This window comes from Pavona decussata, unplaced genomic scaffold (genome assembly GCF_977016875.1).
Source record: "Pavona decussata unplaced genomic scaffold, jaPavDecu1.1 SCAFFOLD_58, whole genome shotgun sequence".
In the NCBI taxonomy this organism is placed as follows: Eukaryota; Metazoa; Cnidaria; class Anthozoa; order Scleractinia; family Agariciidae; genus Pavona; species Pavona decussata.
Genome location: NW_028145480.1, coordinates 3757002 through 3780327, shown reverse-complemented (window position 1 = coordinate 3780327; position 23326 = coordinate 3757002). Strand labels below are relative to the sequence as shown.

General features: G+C 39.0%; 1 protein-coding gene and 1 long non-coding RNA gene across 2 annotated transcripts; one reads left to right on the top strand and one right to left on the bottom strand.

Moving 5' to 3' along the window:
* The first annotated feature begins 638 nt into the window (after window positions 1-638).
* Window positions 639-8625, top strand: LOC146479745 (uncharacterized). Its single transcript, XM_085110572.1, has 3 exons — window positions 639-827; window positions 5069-5522; window positions 7768-8625. Exons 1-3 carry the CDS (start codon window positions 669-671, stop codon window positions 8316-8318), a joined length of 1164 nt encoding a protein of 387 aa, XP_084966698.1. The 5' UTR covers window positions 639-668; the 3' UTR covers window positions 8319-8625.
* A 1117-nt stretch (window positions 8626-9742) lies between these two features.
* On the bottom strand, window positions 9743-16671 carry LOC146479744 (uncharacterized). Its single transcript, XR_014864898.1, has 3 exons — window positions 16528-16671; window positions 16107-16316; window positions 9743-12714 (listed from the first exon to the last, which is right to left on the bottom strand). It is a non-coding gene; the product is annotated as an uncharacterized LOC146479744 (long non-coding RNA).
* Window positions 16672-23326: the final 6655 nt, after the last annotated feature.

Sequence of the window (23326 nt, the reverse complement as noted above, 5' to 3'; positions counted from 1 at the left end):
TTTGTGAGATAATTAAACAAAAAAAGCAAACTCCATTGCCCATTAACAATTACCAACTGGCAAATTACTTAGTACTAAAGGGTTCTTTGCAACGTAGCTTTTCCGATAGCTTGAGAAAAAAATGTTTTCGCCTTTCTTTTCGCAAGCGCTCGACCAGACAGTACCGGAGAAATGCGTTTAAACCCACTGATCATTTTTATTAAGTTGTTAGATAATTGTTTTTAATGGCCAATCGAAAGCTCTTAACCACAGTAAGATCTCACTTTTCCCTCCTTGTTAAATTCTTTTGGATTCTCAAGTTATCTTTCTTCAAAGATGCGCAGGCCGTCACTGTTTTGTCGCATTTGCTATCAACCAGTGTCAAACTTTTGCGTATTTTCATACTTGAAATATTAACTTCATGAGCGATGATGCTGTTTTCATGTATTATGGTAATAGGTTAAATCATAGCAATGATTCTTTGATGGCCTTGCGTAGAATTATTTGACTGATCATCCAAGAAAAAAATTTGGCGAGGTTGTAGTTTATCAATCATTCAAACTTCCCGGGTTTTACAGGAAGTGACGTCACGATGGCCCGTATCATCCGGACAAGGAATCTGATTGCGAAAAGCCGAAGTTGACCCCTCCCTCCTGGTCAGCGGTTTGAACAGTCACCAGCAAAACAAAATGGCGGCGATTTCGTTGTCGTCGCATTGCGCGAGAAGTCTCTGTATTTTTTCTTCTCAGAAACTGCGATGCTTCTGCACTCAAGGGGATTCACGCACCACCCATGTTCCTGTGATGCTCAAGGAATGTTTAAGCTTTCTTGCACCTCGTGATGGCCAGGTAGGGCGTACGTTTTATCCCTCTTTCGTGTACCAGTCGCTGCGGGTAGCTGTTTTTTTCAGTTCCAACTGCATTGAACTCCTTATTTTCCAGTTGTATTTAAAAGTACTTAATAAAACTGTACTTTGAAACTAATTATTCAAAACTTCAAACTTCCGCTACGTGACAAAAAGGGCTTACAATTTAAAATTATGCAGTGTGATTGGAAGATCGATAAGCTTAAATTTCAGCCTGCTGAAGGATTTTCTTAACCTTTGACGTCACAGAAGAGAAAGCGAAATTTTAGTTTTGATGATTTATTCGGAGTTTCCAACACTTTAAAGTAAGTCAAGTAATTTTATATTAATTTTACAATTTATCCAGTATATCGATCTATTTACTGAAAACCGATACAGTAATTAAGTTTAATTGAATTAACTCGACCTCTCGTCAATAAATAAACGAGCTTATGCCCATCACAATAAGGACAATAATAGAGGATCATATTTATTCTTTTTGTTTGTTTGTTTGATTTTTAGTCTGTGGTCCATTTATACACTCAATTTTTTATAAGAATATAATTTATAAGAACATTGAGGCTGAAATTCGCGAAATTTTAAGAATATCTTAAGAATAAATCCGAGGCTGAGATTTTGAAAAGGATAAATTTGTGTATTGAAAATCGGTAAATTCAATACAATGATATTTTTTGAACTTAACAGCATCAAATTATTCCTTTCTCTTAATGGCAAACTAGCCAACAAAACAAAAAAACCTGCACTAGCTATAGCCAAATGTTCAATGCTAATGACAGTTCAATGAACGGTACATGTAATACATATGTACAGTATACAGCACAAAAGAAGTGAACTAAACTGCAAAAAGTATCGTGATAAATTCTTTCTTTGATTTTGATATTCCAATACATTCTAGAACAAAAATGTCATAAACTATAACTTAAGAATAATGCAAGAATATTTTCAGGCTAATGCACAGATCAACTCGAAACTTCACCATTCCCCCCCCCCCCCCCCCCCCTTGGGCAAACCCCGGGCATTTGAACTTTTTTTGTCGGCTTTTATCATGAGTTACTACAAAAACCACAGCTTTAACATTGAAACTATTAAAAAATGATTGGAAATTGAATTAATTAAGTCGGACAATGCCTTCGGCAAGTGTAAGCTGCTCTAACTCCGAAACACGGTAAAGGTTGTTTAACGAGAAATACATAATAACATATTTAAAATGAGTTAGCCGGCTACGTAGACTGTTCGAGTGGCAGGGTATTCTACAGTTTAAGCCAAAGCGGCAGTTTTTCATTCGATAGTGTTTTTTTTTTCTTTCACTGTTCACTGCTGTTTTATGGCTATTCTAAAAACCTCTGTAGACGCAAATGCGGGACAAAGACGCAGGTTGACTCATTTGTATAAAAAATCTAAATCGTTTATATACAATCTATAAAAAATAATTAAAATTTAAGTACTCTCACTTTTGAAGACCTTTTTTTGTAAGCCAATCGCTCACAAATCAGTGACAAATGCAAACACATGTTTATAGCTGTTAGCGTCTTCGGCGGCGCCCCAAAAAGCGATTTGAAACCTGACACTTCCGGTTCAATTTTCCCCACCCCACCCAGGCAAGGTCAAATTCCCCACTCCCCGGGCACAGAAAATAGTCAAATGCCCGGGGTTTGCCCGGGGGGGATGTTGAAGTTTCGATTTGATCGGTGCATAAAATTGGCAGAAAAATAAGAATATTCAGCCTGGGCTGGAAAAACAACATTCGTATAAAAAAAGGAGTGTATACATGTCAGGGCTCGAAATAATTTCTGGAGAGTCTCCGGACACGATGACCGGCCCAATTCAGTTTAGCTCGGTCACGTACCGTTTCTGGCCGGTCAAATTATATAAAATAATAACTCTTAAAACAGGGCCCATGAACCAAAACTGGCGTTATATATTTCCAAAAAAGTTAGAGCACTTTAAAGCACTCATTGTCAACAACAAAAGTAAATTACAGCAGCAAAATGAAAATAGGCTTACAGTGTATGTGTATTAATAGGTACTGTACGTTAAATATTGTTATCGTATACATTAAATTTGTAAATAAGTAAATGCACAGTAAATGCCTCCAAATATGATGATTTCTGGTGTACGTATTCATGGTGTGAGATCTTGATCCTAAAACTCCGCCAGTAATCCATGTTTATACTCCTCATTACAAGAGATTCATCGAGAAAAGCTTAGTAACCAGGCATTTTAACTTGGGTGTGCCGGAACTGGAAGACACATCAAGTGTTCAAGAAATATGGTAAAATTTGAGAGTCTGGAAATGTTATTTATTGACAACTGCCAAGAAATTTCTCAAGAAAGTTATAAAATATCTCCCTTTAAGCAACACAAACATCTCAAGCTTTTGTGTGTGGCACACAACCGAGAAGCTCTTTCCGTGCATTGTGTTGTTGAGCTGTTGAAGTACACTAACAGTAAAGTACTTTTAGATATTCGAGGGCATTACTTCACACAAGAAGACTTTGATTACATCACTCGAGAACATTACAATACACAGGATAGAATCAAAGAAGTTGGCGATTATCATCATATGATCACATGCCTGCTACGCGGGTTCCCGTGACATGACGTACTGTACGCACATCGCAAATCTTTAGATATATATATTTTTCTGTAACACATTCCATGACAATCACAACCAGTTTTTCCTTGAATGTTCTTCATTTTGTGTTATCTCGATAGGCCAATAATATCTGGCAAACGTTAAAATGTTTGTACGTTGATTCAGGTTCACGGATGTTTATCATTGTATGACCTTTTATGTTAATATTACGCACGCCAAAGATAAACACACAGATAAACTTGCGAAGATTGGAATAACTATTGGTTTTATAAAGTATAGTTCCTTTGCTTTTGTACTTTGATTATATTTATTCTGGGCTGAGGAATTACTTTATATGCAGGGAGAAATGCAAAACTTGAAAATCAACTAATAAAAGTGAATAAAAAAATAAATTATTTTTAACTTTGTGACCGGAAGTGCGTGAACCCCGATGTCTGTTTTCAATGCCCGGATTGTAAACAAGGGTTCTTGTTGCATTTCACCCAGGATTTCAGATTTAAGTTCCGCAAATGACAATACACAGCGACTTGCTACAACTGAATTAACTGAACAGCATGGAAATTTTAATTTATTTCATTTTCAAAACGATCAAATGTGACCGGTCAACATGACCAGCAAGACGAAAGGTTGACCGGTCAACTCCCAAATCAGTCCAGACATTGTCCGTTGACCGGCCGCTATTTCGAGCCCTGCATGTATGTGTTTATAATTGTCATCAATATTAATTCTGTTGGTTTGAACTCACAATAATATTGGGGATTGGAGCTACTTCATATCATATCATCACTGTGTTTTACTTCAGAGGCACATTCAAAAACGTAATAAGTTAATAATTGAAGTGCTGAGAGCATAACCAACCCAAATGACTTTTCAGATCGCTTTCTGTTGTTTTAGCTCAGATTCATCAGAATTTTAACATGTGGCCTTGAATTCCTTCAGGAAACATGGCTCCAATGTTTTATCCGCTGCTTTGCCCTTCGTTTTGTGAGAAAAACAGAAATTTTGCCATAATCATAGGTTTTTATTGCAAGCAAAGTGCAAAAGCAGTGGGTAAAACATTGGAGCAAGGTTTCCTGATGAAATTCAAGGCCACATGTAAAAACTCCTGTGAATCTGAGCTAAAACAGCAAAACGTGAACTGAAAAGTCCTTTGGGTCGGTTTATATGCTCTCATCCTTTCAATTTTTAGGTTTGATTGTGTTTGATAATTTAATGCCAACTATAGTTAACAGTTTCTTGTTAACACAGGGTTTGGAAGTGAGGCTTTTCTTGTGTCAGAAACACTTGAAACTCCTCTGGCAAGACCTTTAGGAATATCATGCAAGAAACATAGTGTACAAGTGTCTGTGTCTGTAACTGCACAAATACTGTTTTTATTATTATTATTATTATTATTATTATTATTATTATTATTATTATTATTATTATTATTATTATTATTATTTTGGACGGTCTTGTATTACACCTTGTAGCATGACACTGACCTCACATGGTCATCACTGCTTCTCAATAATTAGCAAGATAGGTATCAAGATGACACCAAAGAAGTTTGGAAAATTTTGGATTCTGTGCAAGCTACCCATAAGTTTCTCTGTGGTACTTGGTGTCATTTTCTCAAACTATTGCAGGTTTTTGTAGATGCAACATTTGGCTCAGGAGGACACACAGCTGCAATCCTCATGAGTGCAAAATGCAAAGTCTATGCCCTTGACAGAGATCCAGCTGCAATTGAAATAGCAAATATCCTCTCTGAGAGACCTGAATTCAAGGGAAGGATGTTTCCTGTCCAAGGGAAATTTAGTGAGATCTATAAAGTTCTAAAACGCCACGGGGTAAAGAACGAATCTGTAAATGGAATGCTGCTCGTTATTGGAGCCTCCAGTATTCAATTTGATGATCCATATCGGGGATTTTCGTTTTACAAGAATGGTCCTCTTGACATGAGAATGGATGTACAGAATGCTACAAGAGAAGGCGAAGATGGCGAGAGGCTGCCCATGACGGCAGCAGATGTGGTCAATTCCATCAATGAGACAGAGCTTACTGCTGTCTTAAGACAGTATGGACAAGAAAAGGAAGCAGGTTGGTAGTCATTGCTGCACTGTCTTGAATAATGAACTCATTGTTCAGATCAACCCATGGTCTTAGTACTACAGTCAACTCCCTTTATAATTTGCGGACACCCTTAGGATTGCGAGTTAGTGTCCAGAGTCCACAATAGTAGTAGCGTAATGTCTGTAATTTATTTTTGCCTGCGGTTTAGCTGCTGTCCATATTATCAGGGTGTCCGTAATAGTGAGGTGTCCGCAAGGCGAGAATAGATTGCAACTGAAAATTGTGATTTCGAAATGCAAACAGTCTCACTATGGGCATGGCAGTTTCATTCATTTATTTTAAAAATGAACATTATTCTCAATAATTATTATTGAGCAGTAATCCTATAATGCCTTCCATTAGCTCTGTCCTATTGTTATATGTACACCTCTAAAATATTGATTGTTTTTGACAACACAGCTCACTGGCTGTTTAAATGTTTGCTTGACTTTGACCAACCGACAGACCAACTGGCTGGAGGGCAGACTGACTCGTGATTACTGACTGACTGACTCACTGACTGACTGACGGGCTGGCTGGCTGGCTGGCTGGCCGGCCGGCTCTCTAAATAACAACTGACTGAGTGACTGGTTGACTGGATAACAATAATTACTGGTACTATTGACTAGCTGTCTGCCTGTCTGTCTGTCTGTCTGTCTGTCTGATTGACTCTTTAGCTCCCTTACTGGCTGCCCTATTGACTAACTTCTTGTCCCCACCAACAAATACAAGTGAAGACGATTGTTGGAACCAGAAAGACCCACTCTAGATAGCATCTCGCAGCTGGACATTCCAATCAATAAATTGGGAAAGAGCAAGCAGTGAATCATCTGGTCATCCAAACAAAAGACCTCGTTACAATGTTGCATGGGAAAAAAGAACAGCATGTGATGTGAAATAATCTCAGTACAGTCAAACCTGTATATAACGGCCCTGTATATAGCGGTCACCTTGTGTATAACGGTCACTGAACAACTTCTCAAAAATCATCCCTTACATTTACTGTTAAGTTGACCTGTATATAGCGGTCACCTGTATATTACGGACGCGGTCACACTTTAGACTTCCTGAATGCACAATTTCATTATCTTCTACCTGTATATAACGGTAACGAAATTGAGTTACGATTAACGAATAATGACAAGCTTTATTTGTCAGCTGGTTAAAAAGTAGCCACCAAGGCAGGGGTCTCACAAAGATACAAATATTAGTACTAAACACAACTACTAATACATGTCATCGCCTACATTCGACACATGCTTGTGGCAGATAACATTAAAGTGCTTCAACAATAGTTACTGTAACTGTGACAACACAACCGTACCACACTGTTTTCACTTTCGTCATAGTTCCCTGATTTGATTATAACACTGTACTGTACTTATCAAGTTGACAGCTGCGGTTTTTCACTGAAAGTATTCTGCACCTCCCTTAAAGTACACCACGGACATTTTATGGGCATTTTTGTCGTATTTATTGCGTTTCTGTTTAAAATTGTTGTCAATAAATGTAAATAGACCCATTCGGCTAACGCAATGTTGTTCCCAATTCAAATCCTTTGGGCATAAAATGTTTTGTTCTAAGTATTTCCATATCATTTAAATGTGAATGCTACATTATAATGCAAATGCAATAAACAAAGAATCTTAACTCCGGGGGATCTGAATTGGGTACAACATTGCGTTAGCCGAATGGGTCTATTGGGTGATTTTCCACTTAAAAACGTTGTTCATTAGCTTCCAGTAGACTTTTACTGCACCTCCCTAAAATAAAAGTACACCACGGACATTTTATCGGCCTTCTTTTATCCTGGTTATTGCGTTTCTGTTACTCGTTATTGTCAATTAAACGTAAATTGAGTGATTATTTGCACATAAAAATGCTATTTATTGACTTCTGGGGGAGTTTAAAGGAAACCTGTGTATAGAGGTCACCCTGTATATAACGGTCACCTGGCCATTTCCCAAGGGTGACCGTTAAATACAGGTTTGACTGTATTATCTGTTCAATTTTGAGGGTTTTACCTGGGTTAGAGAGCATGTAATCACGTTTTGAATTCTCCATACATGTATCTTTACGTCTTACGCGGACTTTGACTAACTTTGCAGACAAGACATGTATGGAAAAATTATAAAAACGCTATTGTACATTTTCTAACCAATCCAATCATGATCATACCTAGATTCTTGTGAGATGTCCATCCTGACTAAATATCCACGTTTTTCCTCCTCAGTTCGCATATCAAGAGCCATCGTTCGAGCACGTGACAAGCTGCCAATAATTTCCACCAGACAATTAGCGGCTATTGTTACCGCAGCCGTGCGCAAAGTCCGAACCGACAGATTTTCCCGCCAACTCCATCCCGCGGCGAGAACTTTCCAAGCACTGCGCATACTCGTAAACGACGAGTTGAATGAACTGCAGTGCGCCCTCAATTCGGCGCATAAACTTCTCTGTCCCGGAGGGCGCCTGGTTGTTATTTCATTTCACGCGCTGGAAGACTCGATTGTCAGGCATTTCTTCAAAGACACGCACTCAGAAGTAAGCTACCTGCGGTCGAGAACTAAAGTCGCGGGAAAAGCGAAAACAAGCACGTGGCTTCCCCTTCATAAGAAGGTTATTTATCCTACGGACGAGGAAGTTTATCTTAATCCTCGCTCGCGCTCAGCTAAACTGCGTGCGGCGGCAAAAGCGGATAATTTGGTGCTTGATTTGACTGAGCTTACGAACTTGTTGGACAAGAATTCAGGGCAAACGTTTTATAATGGTTCATCCCCTCTATGAGAATTACTTCACTGTATTTTGAAAGAAATTTTCTGATATATTTTGTTTTCTTTGTGAGACTGCGGCTTGAATTTTTTCTTTATTTTGGTGAATATTTATGAAGAGTATAAAGAAAGATCAACTCTTCTCAAATTTTAGAAGTATTAAAAATTGGAACGTTTTCAAACGAAACTGGGATTTGAGCTTGGTTACCTGTATTGTAAAATGCGAAGAGCTATGTGGAACGGAAAAAAAAAATCCAAATTAAGAAGTCCAAGACAATTATTTTATTCAAATATTCTTTCATTAAAACTTTTGTCTTTCGTGATTCGTCTCTTGTGTCGTGCACGTCATTTTCCTTACGTTCCTCTTATCTACTTACATGAGTTTTACTTATATCCTCTCCTTTTTCACCAAGCTTTCGACATTGCTGATCCTAGCAGTATGCAGTGCCCCGGGCGCTTATTCATTTTGGAAGCTAACAATTAATAAGTTTTCAAACGGTTTTTTTTGTTTTTTTCAAGTAAAGTCTGTGAAGACTGGTCGACGTTGTATGTCTTTGTTTTCTGTTTGAATGCGTGACAATCAGAAAACAATGGCTCTTGAAACTTTTTTTTAGTAAATCATGAATGGATTTAAACTCACATACACAGGCTCACCAAAAAAATCATCAGCTTTGAGCTGTCGAAGTAAGAACCTTCAGTCTTCATATGATTTATTTATTATTTTTTTTTACGTTAGACCGCGGTTTAATGTAGCTAGTACTGAAATGACTAACATCGCCATGCGCCCCCCTAAAGCTCAGTCAGTTAGAGCGGTACAGCTATAGAACGTCCAAATGGTGGTCATCTCATTGGTTAGACTAATCTATGTGAAGATTTGCGGAGCCCCAGATTCTTGGGAGATGAAAGCTAGGAAATAAGAGTTGCCTGGTCTCTCGTTGGAGACTCGGCTGTTTTACTTTGATAGTTGTAATCAACTTTCTTCCGAGCTTAAGATTTTTGTAAGCTTTCCGTTTGAGATTATCACTGTTTATCAATTTTAACCGAACTACTCTTTACTGAGGCTCTGAAAATAGCATTTTCCACTTCCCTGAAATTCGTGGATTCCCCTAAAACTGATTCCGTCGTGATACCGAAAAGCTTCCGAATAAACGCACCCCACACATTTTAGCTACTACCGTCCCTCCCCCCTCCCGCCTTACGTCCACCTTCTCTGGCAGATCTCGGACGGTAAAATCGCTCTGGTAATAGGTCCATGGATTGCTGCAGTAGCAGTTATAAACTGTTAGCAAAGGATTTCAAGGTGTTTCTATTTTAGGCAACCAATTTTGAAACACAAGGTTCCCGCAACCAATTTTGAAACACAAGGTTCCCCCAATGGTGAAAGTCCTACCCGAAAATAAACCTGGTCAAAACGTCCTTTGAATGAATTAAATATCAGGCTCAGATTTTAAAGTATTTTTATTGCTTCTGCATTGTGCTATCAAGAATTATTCAATTGTACTCTTCATCCCTGATCGATTTTACGCACTGTCCCATACCGCTAAGAAAAAGACAGTCTCCTGGGTCTTTAATTTTCCTTTTGGCATACTATTTGGGCCGTTTCACGATGTGAACGCCTAGCCTGGCTGAGGTCGACATTGTCAAAACACTTCAAGGTTCTCGTCGAGTTGGAGGAAGTAGAAAACATGCATGATATACCGCTTTTGTATGGGAAAAACCAATCCTTGACGAACAATTTCCAAATTTGGTCAAATTCTTTTAGAATGGTCGTACCAGAAAGCAAGAAGCCTCTTATCGATAAATTAAATTCTGTGGACTTTGATAGGGGTGTACGAGAAATCAAATGTTTGAAACATTGAGATCGGGAGTTCTCGCCTCCCTGCATGGTGGTGTAGCGGTAATGCCCCTCACTAAGTCACTTGACGAAGTTGTCCAAAACCCGACCATTTACTTATTACACGATAGAGCCGAAATGCGTGACTGAAAGAGGAGTTTGAGATCACCGACTAGCTGATCTTCAACAGCATTTGGACAGTCTTGTTGCCGGCTAGTAAGGGTGCGAGAGCAACGTAAGCCTTAAAATGCTGTTTATATTTTCACTTATCTTGCTGTTCAGTATGTGGTTGAGAAAGATGGACAACCGAATAGCCTGCAAAACGGTTTCAGTTCTATGTCTTCAATAATACAAGCCTCCGGCCAAAATTGCCCTTTGACATATCTTGGTCCACGGTATAGCAATAATTTACTGGTGTTGGTCGTGTACTCATCTATCCAGATGAATGTCTGTCTTGTTTTAGAACCATAGTAGCCTTAGTTTGATTAAGCTTTCGAGATTGTGTGACCAACTTTCTGTCCTTCTCTTTTGATCATAGTGGCAGTAAGTTCTCGCCCTCCCAGCTCGAGTGCATAAAAATCAACAACAGCATAGCCTAACTAGATTGGTGAGATACAATGATTGCTTGATTTCAAACAAATTGCACACCTGCGCCTTTTTACGGATATTGCCAATAGAGTCGATCATTACAACATAGAAACGTGAAGACCACAAATCCCTTGAGGACTGCAGTCTAAAGCTTGAGGCAATTGTTCTTTCACCGTACACGGTGACAGAAGCCCCATCTCTCAAGTAGCCGAGGGAGTCGTGTAGCGGGGGAGTCGTCCAAAAGGATATTACACATAGAGGGGAGAAGGCCCGGACACTTCAGTTTAAGGCTCTTTCAGCACCTGCAATCGTTTTTAATTACATGGCAAGATTTAAACATCTTGAAATAAAATCCAAAACGATAGCAGGTGCTAGAAGCGTTATTTCTACACACTACGCAATCAGCCTTCACAGGTAGACCATCTTATTCACACAGCCAGACCTTCACCTCCTACAGACGTCCCTGGTTTTCGCGGAACGTTCTCTCACTACCTGCGTAACATTATGATGATGATAATTTCCAGGGAGAAATAGGCAAAACACTCACCACGGTAGTTGCTGTAAATGGATAGATGCACCCTCTTCCTTGAATATAGGGCAAATAAGACCTTTTTTTCTGGAACCACTTCCCACATCTCGACTAGAAGTTGATGAAGACTTACTACATAAGCTCTAAATGACAACTTTCTATCATTTAGGCTAATATCCCAACGTTACCTATCCAAATACTTTATTTTTCGTGAACTTTTACCTTACCTTCTCCTTCTCCACCTCAATCTTAAGAAGACCTAAGGGAAAAATGCTCGTATCGTCGGATTCAATACTATATATGGTGTTCAGTAGTTCAGTAGTCTTGCTTTTGAAGTGCTCAGTTTGTCGCTTTTTCTCCCCAATAATCACATGTCTTCCCTAACACTAATCTTCAGCAGGTTTTCGAATTTGTTTCCGAATACATCACATTCACTGTCTGCTTTTGGCTATTTATTTCATATACCAGATCTTCCGACTTCCACACGTTCCCACCTTCTTATGCCAACAGTCCCTTGCAACTGGACTGGCTTCAACCTGATTCATCGCTTCACGCCAAGATCTAAATCCTTCCTTCAATGACCACAAAGTCAATAATTCGTTGGGTTTTATCTTCTTGAAATGCCCCTCGGGAAGCTCTCCTTCATCCATGAACATCTACAAAGCTAGTCTACTGGTTGCCTTCCGTCTAAAGTACCAGACAATTAACATGAATTAATGATTAAGCCTAAACGTAGCTGCAACAAAGTCGTGGTTACTAACATCGACTCCCTCAATCATAAATCTGGCGGTCCAGCTCAAGTTGTGCCTACAGAAGTATCTCAAATTTCTGGTGCAAGCCTATAAGTAGATGAACTTGAGCGATCAAAGACTTCCTCCGACGTCCAATTTGAAAGAGCACACGCTTTTAAGAGGCAATGGGCAATTGGATTGGCAATTCTTGTGTCACAGCGCAAGGACCATGATTGATGAAGAACTTTGAGGCCGCTCTTGACATTGCCAAAACTGCAGTGTAATTTCCAAATATTATCTGAAAATTGTGTGGGTTGTCCCTCTGGAACACATTCTCAAGGGAACGAAATATACTCATCTGGTGCAAGCATACTTTAAGATGGACTTGTGGGGACAAAGGCGTCCTCCCATGGCAAATTTGTTAGAGACACATGCATCTAAGAGGCAATGACCATTGATATTGGCGGACTCCATCCAGGGAAGCTGCTCCTGTCATTGGCGCAAGCGCGGTGAAATCACTAACACGATCATCTCAGTGGAAATCTTGTAGATGAACCTTGTGGAACACATTCTCAGAGGACTGAGAAAGAATTAATCTTTCAAAACCTTAACCCTCATTGGATTAATCCCAAAATCGGTCCTTGATGTCCCGTTAGTCTATCCGGCGGATGGACTGACACCTTACGAGAGCCCTGCAGTTCTGAAAACGCTTATTTCCCAAGTTTATTCGCTGCAAAATAAATTATAAAAGTAATAATCAGTTGTCGCTCTCTAGGCTCACACACCAATGAAGAACTTGAAAGTATCGGTAAATGAAGTTTCCAATCGTGACATCGGGATCGCACGACTGCAAATGGTATGCAAACTATATCACCTCGGCACATAGGAAATTCAAAGAAAAAGAGGCAGTATACAAAAGCTGCTATCAATACTCAATGGTGTAAATGGGAAAAGATGGCGCTGGAGTTTTCTAGAGGAGCTTTTACCAGTGTTCCAAAATTACGGAAGCCGCATAGCAGTCATACTATGACTCGCTGTTATTACAATAGCGAAATTCACGAGGGAAATTCAAAAATAGCCGATGACTGCACGAGTTCGAAATTTGCATATTTGGCGAAGGCGTCGCGTCGCGAGTGAAAGCGTGATCCAGTTTTAAAACTAAGAGCCGCGCTAGCAACCGATGCTTTTGTTTTAAGACTAAATGACAACGACCACATTGATCCTTTTCAATCAAACGGTCTAATCGGGCGACTTTTCCAATCCAAAGCGCGAGTTTCCGCGTCTTTCCTTTCTTTTTTTTTACGAGTAAGGCAAGTTAGTTTTGAAATTCACAACTCTTGACCAAGTGAAACCATCGATAACCAACGATCGGCGTTGTGCTGCGCGCTATTATCAACTGATCCAAAATCGTATAAAAGAACTTAGCATTTCCAGGTTTCTTGCTTGGGGTCAATAACAATAAAAGTAAATCTTCCGCAACTTTCCAAACCCCTCTCCCTTAGTGCCGCTAATTTGACACGCCGACAATTTTGTGACGATTTGAAATTCATCTTCGCCGAGTCTCGGAACAATTCCCTAAGCGCAATAAACAACAAAAGGCTTTTGTTTGGACTTGTGAAGACGAATTTGACTCACTACAATGGACCATTTCTTGAGACGTATTAATCGTTGATGTAGAAAATTAAAATGACCTTGGGTCAACGACCTTAGTTTCTGGTTGGCCGCCTTGTCGTACACCTATCTGATCCACGCATGGTCAATACACTTCAGGGATAAAGACTGTAATCGCAACACAAAAATTTCCTTTTATCCAGTGAAATACTTATGGGCTTTGACTACTTGGATTACTATGGGTGGAATTCTGTTCTCAAATAGCAGAAGTTTAATACCAAGGTTTGTCCATTTATTTCAGTCTTAAAATGTTACTCACTCAGCTAAAATTATTTGAGTATCATCGGATCCGCTCCCTCCTTGTTCACGTAATTACTCACGTAATTACTGTTTCAAATGTTTAAACTTCATTGATCCATCTTTCATATTCTGTTTGATACCGCGCTTAGTTAAGAACACGTAAGTTTCTCTTCAGCTCAAATTTTCAAATTCCTCTCTTACTCTCAAACGTGTTTCTGTTTCTAAACTCGGCCGAGGAGCTTAAATTCAATTTTGAACTCCAAATATAGGGAAATGAGCTTAGAAGCACATCCGAGAGCAATGAGCGAAAGTTTCGCTGGATATGCCTTCGTGACAGTTCACTGAGAGAATCACAAGATCTAAACGTAACCAAATAATCGTAATGTGTGAGTATGTGAGGCTAACTTACTTGTGGTATTAATCTTTGCTCTTACACCTCAGTGCACAAATTTGTAATATTTCCTTGAACTGTTGTGTATATTGTTTAATCTTCGTGCAGTTCAAAACAGAAAACTTATCTCTCAAAATGGAAGGGTATTTCTGTAAACTCAAACCGATGCCTACATGCTGCCTCCAGTGCGGAGAGCGCACTGTGATTCATTGAAAGTGACATAGAAGGCCCAGGCCTGTGCTCGAAGCTCAAACATTTACCTCATCTACTCTAAAACCACTGTTTCCTTCAGTTAGTTCTATCTCTTACGTCTTATCGTGTACATGTCTTCAACTTTAATAATAATTTTAATAACAATCACCATTAGTAGCATCGAAGTGTATGTGTTGATGATCTCAAAATGCGACACATTCAGTTGTCTCAGTAGTTTCAAGGGGTCTTCCTTAGCGGAACCTTAGCTATGTATGTGTTCAGAGCAACAAAGGAATGTTTTACCCTTGTACTTTGAGGTGCAGCTGATAATATTTTGCTGTCGTTATTGAGGTGAATGAAGCAGCATAATTTGTTCTCCTCTCGGCTTTCCCTTTCCTCTTCGGATTCCATTGAAGTTGACGGGAAACTGAAACACTAACTGCACTGTCTTTTCACAAACCGCAAGCGGTTGAACATCGCCTATGGCTTCTGTTCAACACAATGTTTTCAAACAGGCAACTAGCAATGCACATTATAACTATTTAGTTGTGATACACCCATGAACATGCCAATTCAGGGGGATAGGTCACGCTGCATTTCAGTTGATGTGCAGCCACGCTTTTGGATGTAGCCAGAGTAATTCTGCAAAACAGATTGATGTTTAAATGTAGTTTCTTTTACCTCCTGGCTGCCAGAATCCTGTAATTTTAACGTCTATCAGGAGTTGAACTGAACTATGATGCATATTATCTTGAGATAGTGGTTAGTGTATGCTTTTAATTTTAGCAACATTGCTAGGATTGCTTAGATATCTCCCAAACTAAAAAGGACCAAGGATGTGTTAACAGTTTCTTTTACCAAGGTATCAAGACGTTAAGTCAGTTTGTTCTTTTGTTAGTAATGATTTTAAATGACTTTTACCATACTTGTGTGTGAATAATCATATGTTTTAGAGCGTTGTTGACATTTATTCTAGCTACTGACGTCAGTCGATAACAAAAAAATTCGAGAGATTTAAATGATATTGATCTAAGCTCCCCTTGCCGTATGTTGTTATCGTAGTTTCTGTCAACATTTCTTTTTGTGAAAGTTTACTCAGCAAGATCAGTGTACCCGGCTCAAAGTTATATGTCCATTAACTCTGGTAAAATAAAACGGCACCAAAATAATATGAATTCATGGATGATATGCGTTCTTTCAAGATTGATCTTCCAAAGAACGCTCACAAACAATACGGATCACTATCACAACCTGTAATTCTGTCGTCGAGATAAAATTAAAAAGAATATCCGTTATTCGTTAATTCCCCATGGTTGTTTTAGAAAGTGCAAAGCTAGTGCTGCAAAATTTTTTTCTTTCGATTCTTTTTTTAGCGTAAGGCGTATTCTTTGAATGATTCGTGCATCTCATCCAATCGAAAGCCTGGAAAGGTAGCTTTGGCAACATGGGAAAGTCCCTTTGAAAGGCGTGCTCAGGCTTGCCCGTTCAGTTTGCAAATTTTTGCAGTATATTTTCTGCTTAGCTTGCGAGGTTTGAAATCTCGTACTTGCAGTTTAGATGACCTCGGCAGAAGCACGTACACTGACGGTATGTGGTAACGAAACCTTCTATGCCATCTTAAAACTCACCCTCAGTAACACAGCGTCTTGCAAACCTTTTTGTCCAATCTGGAATACGAGAACAACAGCCAGAATAGCCACGAAAAGCTACATGATCTTCTCGCGCGAAGAGAAAGCTGCCAATTTCAGCATTGGCTAATCTGTTTCTACAAGCCTTTCGTAAAACATAGTGCTTGGAAACTGTTTCTTTCCTTTCCTGTAACTGATATCCCTTTCCCTCTAGAATGGTAGATAAATGTGATTGTTATTGAGTTGACAAATCAATAAAGCGTCATTTTAACACACTGATTTGGAATTTGAAGAGCATCACGAAGCAATACTAATCATGATAACTCCAACGTTCAAGTAGTATTAAGAAAAGCATTCATGTTTCTAATGACCTTGTACCTGAAATTACAGTCACACAACGGTTTGATGTTATAAGACTCACCGTCGGTTCACCACGTCATCGACAGCACTAATGCTTGATTTGCCTAAATCCCAGCGTATGTAATTAAACGAATCTAGAAACGTTTGGTCGTTCCTTGTGCCAACAACTCATTGTTATAATGATAATGTGGGGGACAAACCCCCTATCATTAAAGGTCCTCTCCCATACTCGTTCCAAGAGCCATCCGTCCTTTCATGTTGCTGGGGCCTGCACCCGAGGAAGTAAAAAAAACGCGGGAAATGATCCTTGCCACTCCGGCTTGGCGAAACGAGTCTCAAAACCGAAAATGCTGTCATCTTAAAGTTAACAAATAATGGATCAGAGAATTGACTGTGCAGTTTATGTTAAAGTGCTAAAGTGAACCTATGAATTTCCCACTGAACGTTAACCCTAGTAGGGTCCAGTAGGAATGGGAGATTGCACGAGGCAAAGAAAACAAATCTCTGAACTCGGCGAGAATCGAACCCGCGACCCTCGGATTTGATCGTCCGTTGTTCTACTATGGCTCACCGTTACGGACAAAATGATCAAAAATGTCAAAACGTTAACAGCAAAAAATAAATCGAATCGCACGCATATACATCGAATTTACACAAATATTAATCGAACCGTACAGAAATAAATCGAACCGCACACATGTAACTTTCTTACATATTCACCATACAGCTTTGAGCGAGAATCCTGTCTTAGTTGTGCTTTTTTTGGCGCAGTTTGCACAATGGCCAAGAGTTGTCCAGGTAAATTGTCCTTCCTGCGGCTCAGTGTGATGTGGACCAAAAATATGTTGGTGAGAAACCAACTCACTGACTACGGGTTTGGGCAATTCTTTCGCTCGTATCGAGCCAGTCAGAAAGCTGCTGCACTTTGGTTGGATTGGAAACGCGTAGTTTTGAAGACAAAACGTTCAGAGTTCTTTCGAAACCATCAAGTCGCCGGGAGAGGAATTCAAATTTGCGTCAAGTGAAAGCACTAATAAGTCTTCTAAAGAGCAAAAGAATTGCCCCAATTCGTAGTCTGTAAGTTGGTTTCTCACCGACATAGTTTTTAAAACTCATCCGCACTACGTTAGTGGCCGGAAGGACAAAATTTACGTGGAGAGCTCTTGGCCATTGTGCACATTGCACCAAAACAACTATGACAGCTCGAAGCTGTATAGTGAACTCCCGGAAGCTAAACTCGTGTGCCAGGGCGGGTCAAGACGTGCCCCAGTCGTGCCCAAGCCTCGCCCAAGTCGACCAAACCCATTTTTAACCGCTGACCAGCTGTCTAAAGTTCGATTTATATTTATTTGTACGGTTCGTTTGATACCGAACGCAGACGTATTTCCGACAGCCGGAAATACGTCTGCGTTCGCAAGCAAGATTGATATCTGAGAAAGTTCGATATACATGCAGTTCGAGTTATTTCTGTACGGTTCGATTGATATTTGTGCAAGTTCGATGGATAGGTATGCGGTTCGATTTATTTCTGTACGGTTCGATTTATATTTGTGCAAGTTCGATGTATAGGTATGCGGCTCGATTTAGACATTAAACTAATGAGTTTAATTTGATTTGTACGCGGATTGTATTTGATGCAACCAATAGTACTTTTTGACTCTATAATACCACCCGGCCACGAATAAATAATTTTTTGTTTCTATATCGATCGATTTTGTAACAATACGATTAAAAAGCATTTAACCTACGTAACATATGGGAATACGAAAAATGTCTCCTCTTTCTTACAGTGAAAATAACCAATCAAAGGCTTGTGTCCTCAAACGTAATTACCGTTCAACGTAATTACCGTTCAGTTATCGTTGCATTATACGCGTATAACGTTATGTATACGCGTATAACGGAAGTATAAAGAAGTCACTGGAGAGAAACTCATCTGCTGTCAAGCATAGCCTGAGTGTATGACTAAACAACATTTAGAATCATTCGTGATGTGATTGCAAACTTAAGTGAATCCTAGTGGAACCTATCATTTAAAAGCTGTTTGCATCAACAGAGTCAAGTGATAAAGTAACTAGTTGCGGTATAATACGAACATTACAGTTTTTCGCTATACAGTACGAACCAGTTCGAACATTTGGGACTTTTCTTTGTTAATGCAGTTTGCTTTGTTCATTTGGAGAGTTAATAACATGTATTAACGAAATGACCTTTAGAAAAAATTACAAACGTTTTTTAACCATCCAGTCCGAAAGTAACGGCCCGAAAGTAATGGCACGGTAGCTGCGAATGAAAAAAAAATAGAAATCGATTGAATAGCCGTAGATTGATTAAAAAAAAAAAAAGTATAACCAACTTTACCAGCATGGTAATTGCGACTTTGTAATTTTGCCAAGTTGGAATTGGATCTTAATATTGAAAACTGGGCGGAAAGTAAAACCTCTATTCTTACAATGACATCCCACAACTTGTTTATATATCTGTGCAAATTACATTTTACATCTACATCTGCATCTTCATCTAATCTTTATGAAGTCGGTAAAAAACCTGATAAGACATCGCACCAGCTATTAAAATAAAAAATCTGTACATTTTAAAAACTACCCTGCTAGCAGAGGTTTCTCTTAGGCAAGTCTTTTAACATGTACGAAGTCATTTGCGTCTCGCGGTACATGTATTCCGCGTGTACGTAGTCGGCTTGTTTGCTTCCACCAGCCGACCACGCGGAATACCAGGAGACGCGAACGACTTCGTACATGCTAAAAGACTTGTCAGAAAGAAACCTCTGCCAGCAGGGTATTTAAAAACTAGCTAATACTTAAAAAAAAAAGATCGGCTAATTTAAATTAAATCGTCAACTGAAGTTGCTGTTACAGTTTGTTCGAGAAGGGAGTTCCATTCTCTAATTGTTCTTGGAATTGTTCTTACTGTATTCCAAATAAATAAACTACAATTCGCTAACCGTGGCCGGTTTCTAGTTACAGACGGACCATTAGAAAAAAACCTGAGCGGAGGTGACAATTCCCCCCCCCCCCCCCAAAAAAAAAAAAAATTCCTGCAAGGGAAACTTGTCTTAAAAAAAATCTTGCAAGCTGTGGTACCTAAAAACAAAAGTCACGCAGAGGGAAAAAAAATTCCTGCAGACAAGTGGGTCAATAAAAAAAACAAAAAAAAAAAAAACAAAAACAAAAAAACAACATTTAATCTAAGCGGGAAGTGAATGAAGATCGGGTGCACGGACCGCGGTACATTCCAAGTAAATTCCCCACTCTTGCAGCACGTGCCAAAAACGTCCTGGAGGCTGGGCACGAGGACCAGTCGCCGGCCAAGCTCTGGGGACGAGAATGAGCACGTGCTTTTTGATTTTAGCATTTGGCAATGAGTATAAACACGACTAAGAGCTGCATAAATTTTTTTTCATTTGAAGGGAAACATGAACGGCTAGCTGGCAACGGTGTTTTTCGAAGGGGACCCACTTTTTACGCCAAACGGACGATGGTTCTTCCTTTGGGAATTGAAACAAAAGGTTGATTGACAGCATGCTAGCATGCAATGCATTATATCACCAACGATCACTAACAACCTTTGAGTGCTTTCATCTCCGTCTTCGGATTAGGGTCAAACATCAAGGGTGGAACGAGTTTGGTTGTGTTGGGGCAGCGTTTGTATTGCTGGTTGTCTTAAATTCATTGCAGTTTCTACCTTGCGCCTCAGAAAGACAGGAAAATGCGTTTGTTAAACAGTAAGTTCTGATTCATCCAGTCGCTCATTCAAACCTGCATGGACGGCATGGACACTACAACCTTATTACATGCTAATTATTCGCAATTTGCCTTGTAGGAGAAAATGTCAACGATAGAAAGGGCTATAGCACTTTTGAAATTGCTCTGACGAATTGAATTTGAAACTGAAATGTGAAAAACCCCTCTCAAATATGAAGTTCTGCTGGTTTAGGGCATTAATATGTAAGCTTACATTTCGAAGCTACATGTATTTTCATGAAGGACAAGCTCTTTTAAAATTCTTATCTAGAAAGATAAAAGGTAGGAAAAAAAAAGGGTCGTTCCACAATCAACTACAAGCTAAGGACCTAAAAGATGATTGATCGCGTAGCCTTGAATTTTAATCGCGTAGCCTTGAAAACATGCTTGTGAACTAGTTTGAGTCCTCTGCACTGTGCAGTTGCACTGTGACGAAACGAGGCTTAAATACAGTATAAGTTTATAGCTGCCAAAAACTTGAAAAACACCTTAAAAAATGTGTCAGTTCATTCTATTTGCTCAGTTCAGCATGATTTTTACGTTTGAAAGTTGCAATTGCTGGATGAACTAAGTTTATCCCGTATAGTGGTGAAACTTATTCAGGGAATGATTTTGGGATGGCTGCAAGGAAGGAATAATTAACAAATAATTATTAATAAATGAGGGAGTTGTGTAAACACCAAGAAAATGCACTTAACTCTCCTTACTGTGGACACCCTTGGGACCACAAGTTAATGTCCATAGCGAGAGTCCATAATAGCGGGAATATATTTCAGTCAAACGTCTGTAATTTATTTATGCCGGGGATTTAGTTGCTGTCCATGTTATTGGGGTGTCTGTAATAGCAAGGTGTCTGCAAGGCAAGAGTTGACTATATATACATGTATATACATATACAAAATGTCGAGAAATACTGGGTCTTTGGTAGACTTGCATTACTAAAATACTTCAGATTATAAAATATCAACAGTAGGATTGATCATTATGGTAGTAAAGAGAGATGGATTGCCAAAAATGCTAGACAATAAAAGCGCAAAAGTATACATGATACAGAAAATGCCAGATGTTTGGATTTGAAAAGTCAAACCTATCTGGGTGGTTGGAATGGGGAGGTTAGGGCAGGCCACAACTACAACCAAATTGTAGCAGATGATCACCACATTTGCTCATTTTATATTTGTTGTGCATGAAGGATGCTTGTTTCAACTGAAAGTACATGTATCTATTGTGAAAAAAAATTGACCCAATTTTTTCCACTTATATATCCAGTCTGCTTGTCATTTATCTCCTCAAGTATAAAAATTGGAAACCATGGACATTCATGAAAGTTTTTAAGTCACACAAACCCATTTGTGTTACACCATTCTGTTTTAAATTTTAGCAAGAACATGTAAGACAATTTTCTCCTCCTTGTGACTTGCTTTTGGGTTTGGTCAGGTTTTTTTTTTATCCTTGGTCGTCATTGTCATCATCATATTCTTCATTTAAACATGATGGTCTTCCTTTGAGCCAGGTGAAGAAAAAGGAAAAACTAGATGAAACACATAAATGAAACTAATACTAATTAGACTAACTATAAACTATGTGGTTAAGGTCGCATTCAATTTACTGTATTCCGGAATAAGAATGAGCGGAATAGCTGTTAGATTTCTCTATTTAAGTACGTTTGGAAAGACATTTCTGCAAATGTTCACTGACACATGATAATTTAAAAGTGATTTTGTACTCCAGTATCTCCAAAAACCTCTTATGAGGGATTTCTTGCTGTCAATCAAACACACCCTAATTTATCTAAATGCATTAAGATAACCTTGTCCTGTAGGGATCTTTTTAAATTTGGTTAAGGTCTTACACATCTATACAAGGATCTTGTTTTATAAGACAGATCCCAGCCTCCGTTCTTCCAAGATGGCAAGTTTTGTGTTTCCCCTGATGGAGGTAGTTCCAGTGTTAGTCATAATCTTACTTGTTTGTTTAATCAAGGAGCTCCTCAGTCATCATTGTAATTGAATCATGTTTATCACACCCATTCATCTCATTGCTTGCATTGCTAGCATATTAGTCACCACATTCCCACTTGGGTGACTATCCATCATTGTTTGATTATAACAAAACAAATCCCTGGCTTCTTTTCTTTTTCACCCTCAAGTGCAATGTTGTTGTTTTTTTCTAGTATATACATGTACATCAAAGTTGAGTGCAAATTCTTTAGGTGATTTGGAGAATGAATTTTTTCACCACTGAGTTTTATCTAGCCTGCGAGAGTAGACGTCTTTTCTGGCTTTTATTTGACCTGCGCCATGAAAACAGCATCTGCGAAACCGAAGCCGGAACAGATGTCTGCTCTCGCAGGCTAAGTTTTTCCAGGGCTACAGTATAAAACAGTGGTAACATGTACATGTCATTTATTGATTAATTTAACTGACAAATGATCTTGTTGTTTTCTAGTGTTTATTTGAAAGGCAACTAAGGACTTTCATATTGAATTAACTTTAATTAACATTTCAGTTTGTCTGGAGGAATGAACAGGTCTGGAAATAACTACCACATGGTCACTGGTCAAGATGACCAGCCATATTAATTTTAGCTCGCACATACCTCGTTTCTGGCCGCTCAAATGTAACATGCAATTTCTGTCTAATACATAATATCAATGTCCCTCCCCCCAAAGCAACCGCTAACTCCTTTTTTCATACAACACTGCTGTCGAATTGCAACTTGGACAACAAACTTTTGCAGGTCAATTGAATTTTCATAATATGCTAAAGGGACTGGGATGGGGAGAACAAGGACACACGAGCCTTTCGCAAAACAGTCAGGTTTTTTTCCTTAAAATCTATTAAGGTTAGAGTGAAAGTGCTGAAAGGATGGACTCCAGCCTGCAAACCTTTCACACAATTAGCATCTCTCTGCAATCTCAATCCAAGAGTTCTTGCTCTCTTCAGGCATTGCCCATGTTCGCACCAATGCCAAAAAATGGGATTGTTTCACAGTTACCATAATCTTTCTGTTCTACTACGCAAAATGCCAACAACTAGTTCAAAATCTTTTTCAAATCAAAGTTCATCAATACAGCAAAATGCATAGTGATTGCAAACA

Excerpts from the sequence above, each read along its gene's own strand:
- LOC146479745 (XM_085110572.1), top strand. The coding sequence starts at position 669 with ATGGCGGCGATTTCGTTGTCGTCGCATTGCGCGAGAAGTCTCTGTATT. Across the intron at positions 828-5,068 it reads TTGCACCTCGTGATGGCCAG|GTTTTTGTAGATGCAACATT; the intron begins GTAGGGCGTACG and ends AAACTATTGCAG. Across the intron at positions 5,523-7,767 it reads TGGACAAGAAAAGGAAGCAG|TTCGCATATCAAGAGCCATC; the intron begins GTTGGTAGTCAT and ends TTTCCTCCTCAG.